A 16,507-nucleotide genomic window follows, 5' to 3' on the forward strand; every position below is an offset into this window, starting at 1 on the left:
CAGGAATAAATTACAGGCAGCTGTAGTACAACAGCAAAGTACACCTGGAGGAAACAGAAAACTGTATCTGAGTTGTTTCAGGTTGCTTGAAACAGGTGGAAGCAATTCATGCTCTGAATTTTATCCAGGTACCACTTTCTGTGCAGCTTCTGTGGGAACCAGGCTAGAGGTTCAGCAAGGGCTGGTGAACAGAAGGGCTGGCAAAGGGCATTGGGTGACCTGATAGACAACCATGTCCATTTAAAAGACAGGTTTCTCTCAACCCTAATGCATGAAGAGAGCATCTCAGTGCTCAGCAATATCCTATACAGACTGGAAACTGCTAGTTGCTGGAGCTGCACATCTAGCAGGCTAAATCACGGGGCAGAACAACCTGGATCATCACAGGCAGCTGCTCTGTGATCTGGGAATGTTCCTGGCATCACATTGCCCTTGTCTCCATGCTGGAGGCTTACAGAGCTGACAGTGCTTTGCATCAGTCCAGTGATGGTATACTGAGGCTACAAAACCCAGTATTACTCAAAAACCATTAAGAACTCCACCAATTATTAAATTGCTCTCAGCAAGTTCAGCTGTTCAGTATCTCCCAGGGATTATAAGGAGCACCAAAACAGCTGTCTGCCAGGGGCACTTCCAATACATTATCCACACACGATTCCCAGGCAGAGTCCAACCACACAGCAGCAGTTCCTAGATGTGCATAGCCATGTAACTCTCCTGGGCTGCCTGGTGAGTTTGCTGGCGTCAGAGTTCATAGAGCAAATGAGGCAGCAGTAAGGAAGATAAAAAACAGAAAAGGATAGAGGGATGGCAAAGCCCATGCTATGGGGTGGACGGGACAATGCCTTGAGTAAGGAGTGGGAAACTGTGCTGCAGAGGAGGGACTTCTACCCACGCTGCTGCTGGAGGAAGAGCAAATGCTGGCTGCTTCTCCTGGGCAGGCAGTAACAGGCTGTTGTTCCTCATCTTCTCCTCCTCCTCCCTGCTCCAGCTGCTGCGGGACAGGGTGGCGCCAGGGCTGCCTGCCTTGGCAAACGGGGACTCTCACATCAGGTTGGGCAAGTATCGAGTGAGTTCCTAGGATCATGATCCTTTCTTGGCTCTGGAGGCACTTTCCCATGCAAAAAAATCCTTCTCTGTCCTGCCAGTCCCAACACTTTCCAGATCCTCCCAGTTCTATTACTTCCAGCTTCCCCATCAGGATGATCACTATTTCCTCATATTAAAGGCACCTACTCATCAATTAATATCTTTGGGCCCATTTGTTGACTTCCTGAAGTGCCAGTTGTTTGACCAACTTGATAACCTTCTGTGATGAAATGGCTGGCTCGGTTGATGAGAGGAGAGCAGTGGACACCTACGCTGACTTCAGTAAGGCCTTTGGTATTGTCTCCCATATAATCCTCCCAGAGAAGAAAATGGAAGTATGGGCTGGGTGATGAAACAGTGAAGTGGACTGAAAACTGTGTGAACAGCTGGGCCCAGAGGATGCTGATCAGTGGCATAAAGTCTAGCTAGAGGCCAGTAATTAGGGGTGTCTCCCAGGGGTCAATACTGGGTCTGAGTCTATTTAGCATCTTCATTAATGAATTGGATGATGAGGCAGAGTGTACCCTCAGCAAGTTTGCTAGTGACACAAAACTGGGAGGAGCAGCTGATACACCAGAGGGTTGTGCTCCCATCTAGAGGGACCTTGACAGGCTGGAGAAATGGTCTGGCAGGAACCTCATGAAGTTCAGTGAGGAGAAGTGCAAAGTCCTGCACCCAGGAAGGAATAACTCCAGGCACCAGTAAATACTGGGGACCACCTGGCTGGAAAGCAGCACGACAGAAAAGGACCTGGGGTCCTGTTGGACACCAGGTTGAACACGAACCAGCAATGTGCCCTTGCAGCAAAGAACGTTAGCAGTATCCTGGACTGCATTAGGAGGAATGTTCCCAGCAGATCAAGGGAGGTGATCCTTCCCCTCTACTCAGCACTGGTGAGGCCACACCTGGAGTGCTGGGTCCAATTCTGGGCTCCCCAGTACAAGAGAGTCATGGACATACTGGAGAGAGAGTCCAGGGAAGGGGCATGAAGATGACTAAGAGACTGAAGCCTTTCCCAGAGCAGGCGATGCTCAGCAGGTTGCTGCTTACATCATCCAGCCAGCGGTTGCCACAGTAACTGCACTTATAGATGAAGGATAGGAGATTCCTGGGGTAATGGAACGACTGCCACCCGCCTGGGTGTTGTCCCTGTTGCACAGTAGGAAAGGACTGTGCAGTTTTCTGAAGATGAGAAAATAAATACCCTTCCCTACACTACACCAAGCTGGCCTTCCCATCTGCTCCACCCTCCCACGTGCTGCCACAGCTCTACTCTTCATAGCCCTGTGCTCCCTGGCAACTACACTGCTTCCTTAAACACACAACCCAAGAAGAAAGACTGCATTAGACAAGAAGCAATCAGCCTACCCAGGCAGGAGCCATCACTTTTTCCAGTTTCAACAGCAGATGTTCTCTGCAGCCCCACCAGGCCTAACCCAGAGAGAACCAAGGTCTGACCTCCCATGAAGATCACAGACCCCTTACTGACAGTGGTTGAACGGATGTCTGACAGGTTTGGATGGAGAACTCATCATACCTCAGGGGCCCTTCCAGTCTAGTTTTCTAATAAGATCTGCTCACACTCACATTCATTACATGCAGGAGCAGTAAAAAGCCTAGCAGACCTGATGGACGCCTACAGAGCTGCTCTGTTCCCATCCAAAGCAGGAACAGCCCTGTGCACATTTACAGGACAGAGGTCACCCCTGCCTGGTGCCCTCACCTATGTGAAGAACCAAGGGAAGGACAGGTAAACCTATTTCCCTTCTGCTCCAAGTCCACCTCTGCTTCATAGCAAAGTCCTCATGGAGAGCTGCACCAGATGAAAAGAAGCTATGTGGTCACAAGAGATAAGGATCAGCCATCACCTCTGGTGAGCTCTGTTTTCAGTCACAGGAAAAAGAAAACCTACACTGCAGTCTCATCTTTTGGGATCCAAAGGATGAACTCCAAAGTTTCTTTGGAGAGGGCCCAAACTCTGACTAGCTACTGAATTCCCTCAGTTTACCAGTGTGCTGAGCATTCCCAGCTGTGGCCCCACGTCACAACAACAGCACTTCGAATTTCAGCCTGATACAATAATGAGAGCTCTGAAAAATAAATGAGTATCTCTAGATTGGCAGCCCAAGTTAGCAGACACATTAGGTCTCGATCTCACTCTGCTTGATGATGCGAATGTTGGTCAAGTGCTCATTAACGGAGTTCCAGTTCTCTGGCAGTCTAATTGGACACGGGACAAAAGAGAGAGATGGGCATATACAAAGGGGACTGATAAAGACAGGCAGTCTTCAGAAAGCTCTTTGGATTTTCTTTTATTTTGGAAGGCTGTTTCCTAAGTTATTTTGGAGGCAGGAAAAAAAGCAAAAAAGGTACTCAGCACCTGGAATTATCCTAGAGACAATAAGTCTATAGGATATATAAGTCAACCAGTTCTATCACGTGAGCTGACACCGCACTAACTTACACTGAGAACGGTCATTGAGCTGAACAGCTGATCTCTCCAGTGAGAGATGTGGTGCTTGGTTACCATTAAAGGGGTCTGACAAAGGGGAGGATTTGGCTCCCTTATGAGGAAGGGAGGCAAAATACATTTGAGTGATTTCCAGCTCTTCTTACCCAATCTGTTTTGCCCCTCCAGGCTGGGACCACAGCCAAACCCAGGGAGAGGATGCAGGGCATGGCAAGTTATAGTCTGGTGAAGGTCACTCCAGGGGTAGGGTGTCACTTAAAGCTGAGGGTAGTTGGGAGAGGTCACAGCAAAACCTTCCCTGGGCAGCTCTCATCCCCCTGCAAGCTATATGCAAGTGACAGAGATGGCACCTCACCTCTACCCTAGCAGAGCCAGACACTGTTGAGCAGGACCACACAGATCATCCACCTGGGATCCCCCTGGCTAGCAGTGGGCAGCCTTCAGGCGCAGCACAAGAAGTCACTGTTCTCCATGAATCACCCGCACTGTGAAATGCAAAGGCAGGATCATATCACTCCCTGCTCCAATTCACCTCTTGCCCTACGCCACAGCCCCACCAGCCACCTCCACCCTCGACCCTGGTTCTGAGACACCAGTGAGACAGCAGCAAACAGCTCAAAGACACTGTTCACAAGACATTAGCGACTCGTCTTGTCTACCCAGCAGCACCCCCTTGAGTGAGGAAAGGTCTTGCCCCGTCCTCATCTTTGAGGGCTCAAGGATACCTAGGGCAGTTTCATCTTGATGGGACCACACGCAAAAAAAGAAGGCCATTTCCAGCCTACGCTCACACTTTATTATATACAGAGACACGGTGAGTGTAAGAACATCAACATGGGACACAGACAGTATGGGAGGCCCAAAGGCACTGCCTCCTGTCCCCTTGGTGCAACCAATCAGCATACTTTATACAAATAATACAGTATTTGAACAATAAATAAGTTTGAATAAATTAAATCAAGAAATTAAAAAAACGTAGAAAGACAAAGCAGCAAGGAATGATTTTGAGGACTGTGACACATTCACAGCAGTGACAACACCATCACCATCTCACCTGCACACCAGCAGCTGGAGCACGGACCCCCATCAGCCCTTTTCTCTCACTGTACTATGAAAAAATCCAACTGAGGAGGGGGAACCAGGGAGTCATACAGTTCACTAGTACTGTGCTGTCATGATCTAGGAGCCCTCTCTCCTTCACAAGCCCCTTCAGAAAGGGTACTTGAAAACAAGGTACAACTGCAGACCCACTGTGCACAGTCACAGCTTGTCTGTTTGGCACAAAAACCCCTCAAACCAGTCTCTTCTGTCCTTCAGATAGACACTGGCACAGTTATTAACCGAGTCACGTCAGGGCAGTAGTGGGGGAAACATCTCTAAGGAATGGGGGGAGAAAAGAGATGAGGCAATCTCTCTTTCACTTGTGGGAGGCAGAGGTGCTCTTGTTCATCACTCCAAAGCTCTGGCACACTCCTTCCACATGCCCTAGCACTGATGGAGACCAGGTGGGTGATAACCCCCCCCCGCAAGGTTACCAAAAGGACTGCAGGGATGCAGCTCAGAAGTCAAGAGTTATGAGCCAAAGGACAGCAGTGAAAGGCCACCACTGGTTATCCAAGGGAAAAATAATACTAAGACAGCCAGTCCCTAACTCCTGCAGGGGGAGAGGCCACACAGACACACTGATTTGACCCCCCTGTCAGCCTCAAGACCTCCAGCTCTCTCTCAGTGATGCTGGTAGCTGGCAATGAAGGAGAGAAGGACTCTGTCCATCATGGATAGCTCTCAGCAGAAAGGAGACAACTCAAAGCCTGTCTCTTCCTGCCAACTCTGCTCCCATCTGCCCCCGAAGAAGGATGCTGGAATGTGAAGAAACCCAGAATTGAGGGAATAGGGCAGTGAGAGAGAAACAGGAACAGATGGAGATCTGGGATGGGGAACCTGATCCCTCTGCCCACACACATACAGACTGCTACTCATCCAGGCCTGGTATCAAGTCTGCAATACTGTCCACATAGTAATTGGGCACCAGATCCTTAGCAGCAGCGCTGTCGCTGGCCATGTAGGCCTGCGCCTCTTCCAGGCGGGAAACACCTGTCAGGGTGAGAATCGTGGCAAGCCCGCAGTTCTTGCCGAAGAGGATATCTGTCTCCAGACGGTCTCCCACCATGAGGGTGCGGGACGGGTCGACGCCGAAACGCTCCACAATGCAATCGAACATGTACGTGTTGGGCTTCCCCACCACCAGCGCCTTGCGGCCCGAAGCAGTTTCCACCGCGGCTGTGAGGCTGCCAGTCCCTGCGGGGGGGGAAGGAGGAGAAAAAGAAGTAGCCGCGGGCAGCTCAGCACGCTGGGTCCCGCCCGAGGACAGGCAAGCGAGGCGCTGGCAGCACGACTCCGAGAGCCGGCAGGGACGCGCCAGGACAGCCCTGCCCGTCCTGGCGCTCAGGGACCTGCCTCGCCCGGGGCCTGGGACAGCGAACCCCACCCCAGGAGACCCCCGCCACCAGCCCCTTCCCCCCGGGGGCGGCGCGGGACGGGGCGCGGGCTCACCGGGGGTGCGCTGGCCGTCGCTGAGCGGGTGCCAGGGGTCGGGGTCGGTGGCCACCAGCAGGCACTGCGGGTCGCGCAGGTAGCTGCAGGCCTGTGCCAGCTTGGCGAAGGTGAACTGGTCGTCGTAGCCCACCAGGACGGCGCGCACCGGCTCGCCGGGCGCCGGCTCGCCCTCGCCCGCCAGGCGCAGCCCCGCGTCGCGCACCTCGCCGCGCAGCCCCTCGCCGCCCAGCACGAAGACGCGCCCGGCCCCGCTGCCGTTCCCGCCGCCGCCCAGGAGGCGCTGGCGGAGGAAGAGCGCGGAGCACAGCGCGGAGCTGAAGACGTGCTCGGCGCGCACGCCGCGGAAGCCGAGGCGGCTGAAGCGCCGCTCCAGCTCGGCCACCGAGCGGCGGCTGTTGTTGCTGACGAACAGGGCGGCCTTGCCGCTGCGCCGCAGGCGCTCCAGCAGCTCGGGGGCGCCCGGCACGGCGCGCTCGCCCGCCCACAGGACGCCGTCGCAGTCGAAGAGCAGCCCCTGGGCCGGGCCCAGCACCTCGCGCAGCCCCGCGCCGCTCAGCCGCCGGCAGCTCGCCATGCTGCCGCCGCCGCCGCCTCCGCCCGCCCCGCCGCGCCGCCGCCCTCCGCCCGCCCCGCCGCGCCGCCAATCACCGCCCACCGCCCGCGCGCTGTCGCCAATGGGAGACCCTGACGGCCTCCAGAGGGCGGGGCGGGGCCGAGGGCCGGCGCCCACAGTGACGATACGAGGAGAAGGCGGGGCCGGGGCCGGGCGCGCTGCCTATTGGCTGGAGGCGCCTCCCCGGCCACTGCCCCCCGCGGGGGCGCGCGGCGGCACAGCGCCCCCTGCTGGCCGGCGGGGCGTGAGGGCGGTGCGATCGCCATTACGGCCCGGCCGCTCGTCTCCGCTGGCTGTGGGCAGCGGCCGACCCCCCGCTCTCCCGGCCCGGGGCTCGGCCGTGTCCCCCTTACCTTCTTCCCGCTGCGGCCGCGAGGGCTGCGGCCTCCAGCAGCTGCTCACACCTGCCTGTGAATTTGACACCAGCTCCTCAAATAGTGGCAAACCAACACAGAATCAGTTAAGTTGGAAAAGACATCCGAGATGGTCGAGTCCAACCGATGTCCGAACACCACCACGTCAACTAGACCACAGCACTGAGTGCTACACTGAGTCTTTCCCTAAACACCTCTAGGGACGGTGGCTCCACCACCTCCCTGGGCAGCCCGTTGCAATGTCTGATCACCCTTTCAGGGAAGAAATTCCTCATGTCCTCTTGCCTTGTCTCTGGTTGCCTGGGAGAAGAGGCCAACACCCACCTGTTTACAATCTCCTATCAGGCAGTTGTAGACAGCAGTAAGGCTACCGTGAGCCTGCTCCGGGCTAAACACCCCTAGCTCGCTCAGCTGCTCCTCACAGGACACGCACTCCATATATATATATATATATATATATATATACACATATCTATTTGTATTTATATATATTCGTCTGTATGTTCTTGGGTGGGGCAACACGTTTTAAGGCAAAATGGGGCTGGGGTCATGGTTGAGCATCCACAAATGACCCCGCCAGGCCAAGCTGCCCACGCTGGCCCAAAAGCTGCAGGCAGTGCCTGGGCCCGCGATGGAGGAGCTGGGCAGGGAGCTGGGCCCTGGCAGGGACAGGGTGGTGGGGGAAGGTGAAGGCGGGAGAGCAAGGGGAGGCAGGTGGAGCGTGCCAGGTGGTGTAAGCTGAGGGACAAAGGTGGAGGTGCAGGAGTCCCTCAGGCCACCACCCTGGTGTTTCCACAGCACCTGCTGGGTTCCCGGATGGACGCCAGACCTCGTCTCCCCAGCCTGTGATTCCCCCACGCCCTGCTCAGTTCTCTGTGGGCTGTCCTGCTGGGGCCAATATGGCCAAGGGGCTGCTTTCTCCTGCAGGCAGAGGCTGCCCTTCATCTATGGTTCCTTGGACACAGTCCATGGCAGCCTTTGTGTCAGCCTCACCAGTGGAAGGCTTGGGGGACAGCGGGACATCTCGGCTGTGACGGGGTGCCGGCTGTGGTGGGAGCGGTGGTGGGACAGAGGGGGCTCGGCTGGGTGCCATCCGTCGTGGCAGGGCTTTGGGGCTGGCTGCCGGGGCAGGAGCTGTACTCCGGGACTGGGTCACAGGCGGTGGCAGCATCGTGGGTCGGGCTGGAGCCGGGCGCTTGCCTGAAAAGAAAGCTGGGCTGGGCTGGGGTACCCTCCTCTGGTGTGTCTCCGCAGGGCAGAGGGGGCTGTGGTGCCCGCCATGGGTCAGGCAGGGGGGCTGCAGGCAGACAGATGGACAAACTGGCCCTTGCCCAGCTCCCGTACTGGAGACCCAAGTGCACAACAGCTTTTGGGGGTTTTTCCTCTTCCCCTCACAAAGGGCCAGGAGTTTTTACACCTCCTTACAGGGGATGTTCAACCCAACGCTGGAGGACATACTGTGTCCATCCCCTGGTCCCACCTCAGCTGGATCTTGGCCATGCTACCCTGGCCAGAGGCTTTACCTCTCATTTGGTGACAGGGACATTCTCAGTGGCCTTTTTTGCAGGGAACAGCAGGATGAAGGCTAAACTACAGGAGGTGGCATTCAGGGGTGTCATTTCCCAAGCACTGTGCCATCTGGGGCACCCTTACCTTTGCGGCTGGTATCTTCAGTCATTGTTGGAGCTGCTGGCCCTGCAACTTCAGGAGATGGTTTGGTCAGTGCTGGGGATGCCAGCTGGGACTTGGCCTCGGTGTCCCTCGATGTCCTGCGCAGAGAACAAGGCAAGTCAGGCTTTGGTTGGGCATGGCGGTCCTGGCCTCGAGGCCAGGCATCCACCTGCGAGGCTATGGCCCCTGGCCATCCCATGGTGGGATGGGAGGAGAACATAGGGAGAGGTGGGACAGCCAGAGCCCCTAGTTCCCAGCAGACTTACGTCTCTCCATCTGGAAGGGTGGGAGTGCTGGCTGGAGGGAGCTCAGGGGTCAGCTCCTCCACTGGGGCAGCCTTGCTAAGTCCACTATTTGCAGGCAGTGTGAACAATCCTGAGACATTAAACTCTACCTCTAGGTGGAGAGAAGGGAGGAGACCCTGTGAGGAAGAATTTGTGGCCCAGAGCAATGACCCCATGGCAGGGAGCCAGAGCAGGCCCCTAAATCCCTCCTCCTGGGGATGGAGAAATGTCCCTTTCTCTTCCTCTACCCTTCACCATGTGCTGTGGCCCACCAAGTGGTGCCTTAGCCCTACCTCCGGGGAAGAGGGTGTCCACGTTCTGGATGAGGGCTTCCACCACACCCTGGATGGAGGAGACTGAGGCCAAGTCCAGTTGCATGGGGCCTCTGAGAGACAGGAATGGGGTAGGCATCAGAAAAGGGGTTTGGGGGGCAATAACCCCAAATGGGTTTTGGTGTTCATTTCTGAGGGGCCAGAGCCTGAAGGGAAGCCAGCCCAGCCGAGGGGAATGGCAGGGTGGGAGATGGGCCTTGTTCCCTGTCCTGAGAACCCTGGTTTGGTGTTGGAGGCCAATGGTGTTGAAAGCCATCCATGTCACAAGTGCTTCAGGTCTCAGCCCTTTCCTCTGCTGCTTTGCAGAGTGGCTAAGAGGACACAAGGGACATGCAACTTGGGAACAAACACAGGACTTGAGAATGGAAGAGGTGCAGGTGCTTCAAACCGGCCTGAAGGCTGCTGGATCAGCCTTTCCCATGGCATTTGTATTCAAGGCACCCGAGCTGGGGCTGGGAAACTGCATCCCATCCCTCCAAGCTGGACCTTACCCTGTGCTCTGCTGCGACCACAGCAGGTTTGGGCCCAGCACAATGGCGATGTTGCTGGGGGTCATTTTATTCACCTCCTGGTGTTCAGCCAGCTTGGCTAAAAACTTGATCAGATACCTGCGGGGTGAAAGGAGGGTGAAGGTATAGTAGGCATGGATTTGGGGAAGAAACGGCCACTACCAGTGATTGCTTGCCCTGCTCCTTGCAGGGCTAAGGAAGCCCTGCTTCAGCAAAACACCTCAGATTGTTGTAGCTCTCTTGGGGCAGGCGGCTGCAGGTGTCTCGCAGGCTCTGTACACGGCTGTCAACGTCCTTTAAGCTGCAAGAGAGAAGGAGGAGGAATGGAGAGCTCAGCCTGCTCCCTATGGCAGAGAGGGACACGGTGGGCAAGGAGGAAGGCCAGTGCTGGCCACCTCATGTAGGCCATAGCCCTGGGGATGGAGAAGTCCTGCTTTTATTGAGCAGCTAAGGTAGGCATCCATGGAGGAGCTGCGTTTTTATACCCCTGACATGGCAAATGAGGCTGAGCATCCCTGCTTCAAGTGCTGGAAAGGATGGAGGGGGTTGATTGGGGCCTTTTTGAGACCAGCCAGGCATTTCCACCCCAATGTCTGGACTCACCTGGCCACTTTGACCCATTCGTCATAGAGCTCAAAGGTCATCAAAGGCTGGGGCAGCTCCCGCAGGTAGGATTTCAGTGCGCCTGGGAGGGGAGCAGCGGGGGCTGATGGCAGCTGGGGGATGGCAAGGACTGCCCAGTGATGTTCCCCCACCCCGCCTCACTGGCACCCACCAGCCACAGCATGGGGGTCTGAGTAAAACTCCTCCAGGGCATTGGAGCCACTGGCCAAGCTGCTCTTCAGCTTCCTCAGCACTGACGCACCCGCTGCCAGCCGGAAGAGACCCTGGGATGAGGCAAAGAGGGAAGGGATGCACTTCGAGTTTGAGAGGGGTGCCTTTTGGGGGGGATAGTGGTGAGGGGGTCTGGAGCACTCCCTACCTCTTCCCTCATGCCAGAGGCCAGCAGCATCATGACACAGGCTTCAATGGGCAGTGCGATCTCCCGGCCCAAGCTCTTGAGGTGGGTCTCTAGGGACACACCATAGTACCCTGCCACTGGGGTGTCTGCATTGAAGGAGGGCTCTGGAAGAGGGAGGAGAATGTCAAGAGGGATGGTGGCCACTGGGGCCATCCAGCATCTGGCCATGGCAACATCTCACTCCAATCCAAACTTAGCTGGCTGGGGGCAGAGACAGGTTAGGCAGCATCCCCAGCTCACCTCAGGCTGCGGTCCCCAACCCACCAGCCAAACACGGGAGAGAGCAGCAGATGTTAGGGAGGGAAAATGGGCCTTTTCCAGTCTTGCTGGCCACACTTATATCCCCCAGGCTCGGCTGCAGCCCTCTCTGGGCTGTGTGGAGAGCCAGCAGGTACCTGACTGTCTGTGGCTTTCCCTTAGCTCTGCCAGAGCTGTGTCCAGAGATTCCAGTGACTGCCGGTGGTACTGGGCCTGGATTTCCAGCAGCTGCCAGACAGGGTATAGACAGACAGCACTCAGTTTGGCACCAGCCCCTCTCAGAGAGACACCCATTACCAGGACATTGTACCCTCATGCAAGCAGGGCAAAGAGGGAGCTGCAAAGGGAACCCACCTGAGGTCCATGGAACTATATCTGTAGTGAGGGATAGAGGGTAAATTGGAGAGGGGGGTCACTGGGACAAGCCACTCTTTGCAGTTAGTGCTAGTGGCGGCATTAACCTGCAGTGCCTGGAGCAAGGCCAGCTATAGGCATCTGCTGATGCCTGTCTGTTCCTTGTCCTGGGTGGGGGACTTGGTGCGGATGGGGACAAGGCTGGGCTCAGACATACCCCAGGAGATGTTCACACACAAAGGAGAAGTGTGAGAAAGGACTTACTTTGATGAAGTAGCTGGCGTAGCTGTCCTCCTTGGTGGAGAAGTGGTAGAGGTCAGCCATGTACTCATCCTGGGAAGGGAGACACAGAGAAGAGCAATCTTCCATCCCCTCTGGCACCCGAGGAAGAGGAGACCGCTTCATGAAGTCTTTCATCTCATCTGTGAGTTGTCTAGACAGGGTCCCTGAATGTGGTGGGGATTCCTCCTTGCCTCCACTGCTTTCATTTGGGTAGTGGCAGCAACCTGCCCTATGATCAAGGTCCTGGCACAAGTGGCTCAGGGATAAGAGGTCCCTGCACCTTCAGCTCCAGTGAGCTCATGCTTCTGCCAGACAAGGTGCTGGGCGTTTCAGAGAAACAGGGCAGAAGAGGAGTAAGTTGCTGTGAAACTTTCCTGCCACCCAGAGCAGATTCTAGCTCAGCTGGTTCCCAGCCCAAGGAGCTCCCCACTATAGCCCCTGGAGCCTCCTCTAAAGCAGAATCCTTTACTCTTTGAATCCTTTACACTTTTTATTCCCTGGGCTCGGGGCATCTCTCTGTTTCTGCTTGAGGAGCCTGTTTGCTTGCAGAGGGCAGGACACGTTGGCTGGCTGCAACCCATCTCACCATGGGGTCACCTCGGACAAGACTGGTGGAGGGAAGCAGGTCTGCAGCCCTGGAGCTGCCCCGTGGAGGAGAGCAGTGACGTTCTCACCTTGCATTGTTCCACCTTCCTCTTTACCTCCTCCTCCTCTTCCTTCAAGATCTCCAGTTTGTTGGCAGCAGAAGATGCCCCTGGACCAGCACCAGCTCCAGTGCTGTTACTGGAGCTCTTGGCAGCTTGGTTCAGCCTTTGGGGTGGGAGAGAAGAGGCACATTCATGGCCTCAGTGCCAGGGACATGGGGTGGGACAGCTGTGCAGACTCTAGAGAAATCTGGCATGGCACAGGCTGCCACTGGCAAGAGTTGGAATCGGACAATCTCAGTGGCACCAAGCAGCACTGGGGCACTCTGCTGCCTTTGGCAGTGGCACTGCCCTTCTCTCTCGGGCCGTGGAACCAGCTCAACCCAGAGCAAGGATGCACCTGCAGAGAGGGTCTGACTGGGTGCTCCCAAAAAGCTGTTGGAAATTCACTCCCCAGGGCAGTCATCTTCCTCTCTCCCCCAACCTGTCAGGGGGCTGTGCTCTGTATGCCCTGGCCACCCAAGCTGCAGTGGGCCCCATACCTGCTTTTGATTGTGTTCCAGTCAGAAATCAACTTCTGGAGAGTCTTCTTGTGCTTCAGAATGATGGGAAGTTCCTCCTGGGGAATAGAGTGTCCAGAGTGAATGGAAGAGGCTTGGGAACACAGGAAGGAGTGGTGGGATGGGAGTTAGAAGGGCAGCCAGAACTACCTCACTGAGCTTGTTGAGTGGCTGCAGGACGTTGTGCTCCAGTGCAATCTCAAACTCAGCCAGGATTTTTGCCAGCGAGCTCTGTATACAGCAGCCCATCTCCAGAGCTTTCCTGTGTGAGGACAGAGGTGAAATTACTGTGGGCTGGAGCCATGCCCCTCTCTGACCCAACACCCTGATGTAGCCGCACCCATGTGGGACCTTGAGCCAGCCCCTGGCCCTACTCTGCAATGGGAGGCTGAAGGTGCTGGCTGTCCCCTCTCCCACTCCAATGCCAGCGTTTGCTCTTGGGACAGGGTTTGAGCCATGGGTGCCCCTGACCCAAGACGGTGTCACTACCGGAGTCTGGCATCTTTTGGGGTCACCCTGGCACTTTTTCCCCACCAGTACTTACCCTAGGCTGGACTCTGTGTCCAGTTCCTTGAAGCTCTCAGCCATCGCGGTGGACAGAGCCATCAAGGGTAGCTTCTTCTGCACAGAGCCAAGGATTCAGGAGAGAAGTGGTGATACCAACTGTGCCTGGCCACACTGTGGTGCTGCTCACCACAGGGCATCAGTGGGTGCCAGAGATTCACAGGGGTTTGGGAAGGGGGATAGACAACCAGGGCTTTGGAGGGTTATTCAATACAAAGACACTGTCTCTCTTCAGGAGTGTCCCAAGTTAGTGATGGTTGAAAGCGTTGCCCTGCACTGCTCACCCCAGGCTGCTGGTGGTCACTGCTAGCAATGGGACCTAGGCAGGGCACAGCTTTGGGCCATCCTTCAACAAATCTGGCAAAGCTGGGGCCTGGCATCCCATTTGCTGGTGAGGGACAGAGCTGGGGTGAGCACAGGCTGCAGTGGGAGGACTTTACTCACCACTCTCTTGTCCATCTCAGAGCCACATTGCCCCTGCAGGCAGGCTTGGAGTCTCTTGGACACACTGTGAGCTGCTCGCTTGGCTGGCTCGATCCTCTGCTCAATCTGGGGCAGAAAGGTGGGACTGGAGAAGCCCTTTCATCAACCATGGGCACTTCAAGGCCATTTCCCCACTACCTAGCTCTGGGTGCAGGTGGCCTGCCTGTTACAGCCCAAAGCATCCCCGGTCCAGGGAAAAGGGAACATAATTCCTGGCCAGGATTCATCCCTCTGTGGGCAACCTGAGAAGCCCTTTCCAGTGGCAGAAGCCTGCCATTCCCTTAACGCCATGGTCCTGAAATCACCCTGCGGCACACAGGCGGATCCCAACCCCATGACTTGGATGTGCTGGCAGGGTGAATGGCAGGCGGGAGTGGGACAGGTTCCCACGCCCAGACACAAGCAGACACACGCCTGCCAGCCCTGCCTATGCCTTACCTGCAGCAAATCTTCTGACAGGAGCTCAGTTGCTTCTTGAGCTCTGCAGACGAAGGAGAAAGAACCATCAGCAAATGGGGATGACCTCCACCAGCCTCCTTGGAAAGGCAGGTCCTTATGCATCCTACCTGCCTCTCTTTGGGCTCCTGGGAGCAGGAGACTTTGGCTATAGCCTGGACCACGAGACACAATGCTATGGGTAAAACAAGCCTGCAGGGACAAGAGCAGCAGAAGCAGGGCAAAGGCAGCCAACCTTGCTGACTGGTGGACAACCCCATCAGACAGTTTCCAGTTCAGAGCACCTCAGTAAAAATGCCCAGATGTGGCCTGGGTTTTGGAGATGGGGGCCACAACAGGAGTTGATCCTGACTGCTCACCTCTCCCCTGAAGGTGAATCTACACATCTTTGCAGGCCAGTGCAGCCACTGGCTATGAGACCACTTGTGCCAGAGCAAGGATATCCTTGTGGTCAAGCTGGGGTCTGAGACCAACACTAGCCCCTCCAGAAACACCCCCACAAAACCAGCTTTTGCTTGATTTTGCAGCAGGTGTTCACAGCGAATCTGACAAAGGAAACTTATGGTTTGCATAAAATTCTCAAAAGCAAATTCAAAACCCACCAGCCACCGTGACCCCCACACCTCCCTGATGCCTCTCATACAGGAAGACTTGCTTCAACAGCCTGCTGTCATTGCTATGCCCTGGGAACCCTGTTTGCTTTCCCTCTGCTGCTGCTTTTTCTCCAGTTCATGTTTCTCTTTTCACTGCCCGCCAAAGCCAATATGGGACAAGGCTGTGGAGCTGCAGGAAATGTGGGTGGTTTGGTTGAAGGCAAGCAAGATCACATGAGGTCGTGGCCCACGGAGGAGAGGCTCTGCAGAGGGTAAAGAACTCTCCTGGACTCCACGAGCTGCCTGTCTCGCATTAAGCAAAAGGGAGGTGCGTCTAACATGGAGATGAGAAATCTTGAGGGAGGAGGGATTGGAAAGGGGGTTATGCTCCCCTCTGGGGAATGCAAGAAGATCAAGAGGCCACCAGGATATAGGAGCTGCTTCTCTGTGGCCGATCTGCTGGGCTGGCTGAATGACCTCTGTGGTCCAGAGGACATGATTGGTCCTGCTCAGCCACCCAGCACTGGGGAACCTGTGGAGGTGGCAGTAAGAAAGAGGGAGTGGGGGGCCAGGAAGGGAGGGCCCAGCCCTGTAATTTCAGTTCTTGGTTTTGCAAGGGGAAAGCTTTGGAAAGGCAAAGAAAAATAAGGAAGCGGGAGATGTAGGATGGGGACAGATGGATTTGTGTTAAACTGTAAGTCCTCCATAGGTCCTCTGAGGATCCCCACTCCTCTCCTCAAAGGGCATTTCGGGATGCCCATACTGCTGGGCTGCCTAGAGTCATGAGACACCCCAGACTCAGGGGGGAGGGAAAGCCCCAGCTCCTAACACCCTTCTGGTCACCACACAGCCGAGGACATGTGGCTGGAAGGTCCCTCCCCATTGCCCCATATCCTGAGGAAACCAAGATTGGGAAAGCCCTGTTTGCAGGTGGATGCAGCACCTGTGGGTCCTGGGAGAGGTAGTTGGGCTTCGGGATCAAATCACTGCTGTGCAACACCAGCACAGTCTTCCTTCCCACTGCCCCTCAGGTGCCAGGAGGCCACAGCCTCTCGGCTTATGCTGAAGATGCTCTAAAGTCAGGGTTATTTCCCCCTTTTCCCGGGGCCACTGTCACTAGGAAGTCAGTACAGCCCCGGCGCAAACCCTCCAGAACCCATGTCCCTCTCCCTCTCAGCCCTCTGGTACAGGCAGTGCAGAAATCCTTACCGGGTGGCGATGTTGGGATGGGAGAGCTGCTGCCGCATTCGATTAAACTGTCTTTTCATCATCTTGAGAGCTGAGAGGAGACCAGGAGAGCCACTCCTGCTTGACTGTACCTGCTCAGCACCCCTCAGTAATGCTTGGCATTGGATGCCGGCAGCCCCTCGGCTCCCAGGAGCTGCTTTGCTCTT

At 55.9% G+C, this 16,507-nt stretch overlaps 2 protein-coding genes across 2 annotated transcripts; both read right to left on the reverse strand.

Moving 5' to 3' along the window:
• Nucleotides 1-4,332: 4,332 nt before the first annotated feature.
• Nucleotides 4,333-6,727, reverse strand: LOC113984789 (pyridoxal phosphatase). The gene is made up of 2 exons (XM_027715104.2): nt 6,113-6,727; nt 4,333-5,857 (listed from the first exon to the last, which is right to left on the reverse strand). Exons 1-2 carry the CDS (start codon nt 6,687-6,689, stop codon nt 5,532-5,534), a joined length of 903 nt encoding a protein of 300 aa, XP_027570905.1. The 5' UTR covers nt 6,690-6,727; the 3' UTR covers nt 4,333-5,531.
• A 1,177-nt stretch (nt 6,728-7,904) lies between these two features.
• On the reverse strand, nt 7,905-16,478 carry SH3BP1 (SH3 domain binding protein 1). Its single transcript, XM_027715103.2, has 18 exons — nt 16,323-16,478; nt 14,503-14,545; nt 14,026-14,130; nt 13,562-13,638; nt 13,168-13,279; nt 13,000-13,076; nt 12,488-12,623; nt 11,796-11,864; nt 11,315-11,405; nt 10,881-11,023; nt 10,674-10,785; nt 10,502-10,583; nt 10,119-10,199; nt 9,881-9,997; nt 9,351-9,442; nt 9,040-9,169; nt 8,756-8,871; nt 7,905-8,302 (listed from the first exon to the last, which is right to left on the reverse strand). The coding sequence occupies exons 1-18, from the start codon at nt 16,382-16,384 to the stop codon at nt 7,968-7,970; spliced, it is 1,980 nt and encodes a 659-aa protein (XP_027570904.2). The 5' UTR covers nt 16,385-16,478; the 3' UTR covers nt 7,905-7,967.
• Nucleotides 16,479-16,507: the final 29 nt, after the last annotated feature.

Source organism: Pipra filicauda, unplaced genomic scaffold, assembly GCF_003945595.2.
Source record: "Pipra filicauda isolate LSUMZ 115617 unplaced genomic scaffold, ASM394559v2 scaffold384_size681814_pilon, whole genome shotgun sequence".
NCBI lineage: Eukaryota > Metazoa > Chordata > Aves > Passeriformes > Pipridae > Pipra > Pipra filicauda.

Excerpts from the sequence above, each read along its gene's own strand:
- LOC113984789 (XM_027715104.2), bottom strand. The coding sequence starts at position 6,689 with ATGGCGAGCTGCCGGCGGCTGAGCGGCGCGGGGCTGCGCGAGGTGCTG. Across the intron at positions 5,858-6,112 it reads CGACGGCCAGCGCACCCCCG|GGACTGGCAGCCTCACAGCC; the intron begins GTGAGCCCGCGC and ends CCCCCCCCGCAG.
- SH3BP1 (XM_027715103.2), bottom strand. The coding sequence starts at position 16,384 with ATGATGAAAAGACAGTTTAATCGAATGCGGCAGCAGCTCTCCCATCCC. Across the intron at positions 11,865-12,487 it reads GGAAGGTGGAACAATGCAAG|GATGAGTACATGGCTGACCT; the intron begins GTGAGAACGTCA and ends CTCCCTTCCCAG. Across the intron at positions 9,170-9,350 it reads GGACACCCTCTTCCCCGGAG|AGGTAGAGTTTAATGTCTCA; the intron begins GTAGGGCTAAGG and ends CTCTCCACCTAG.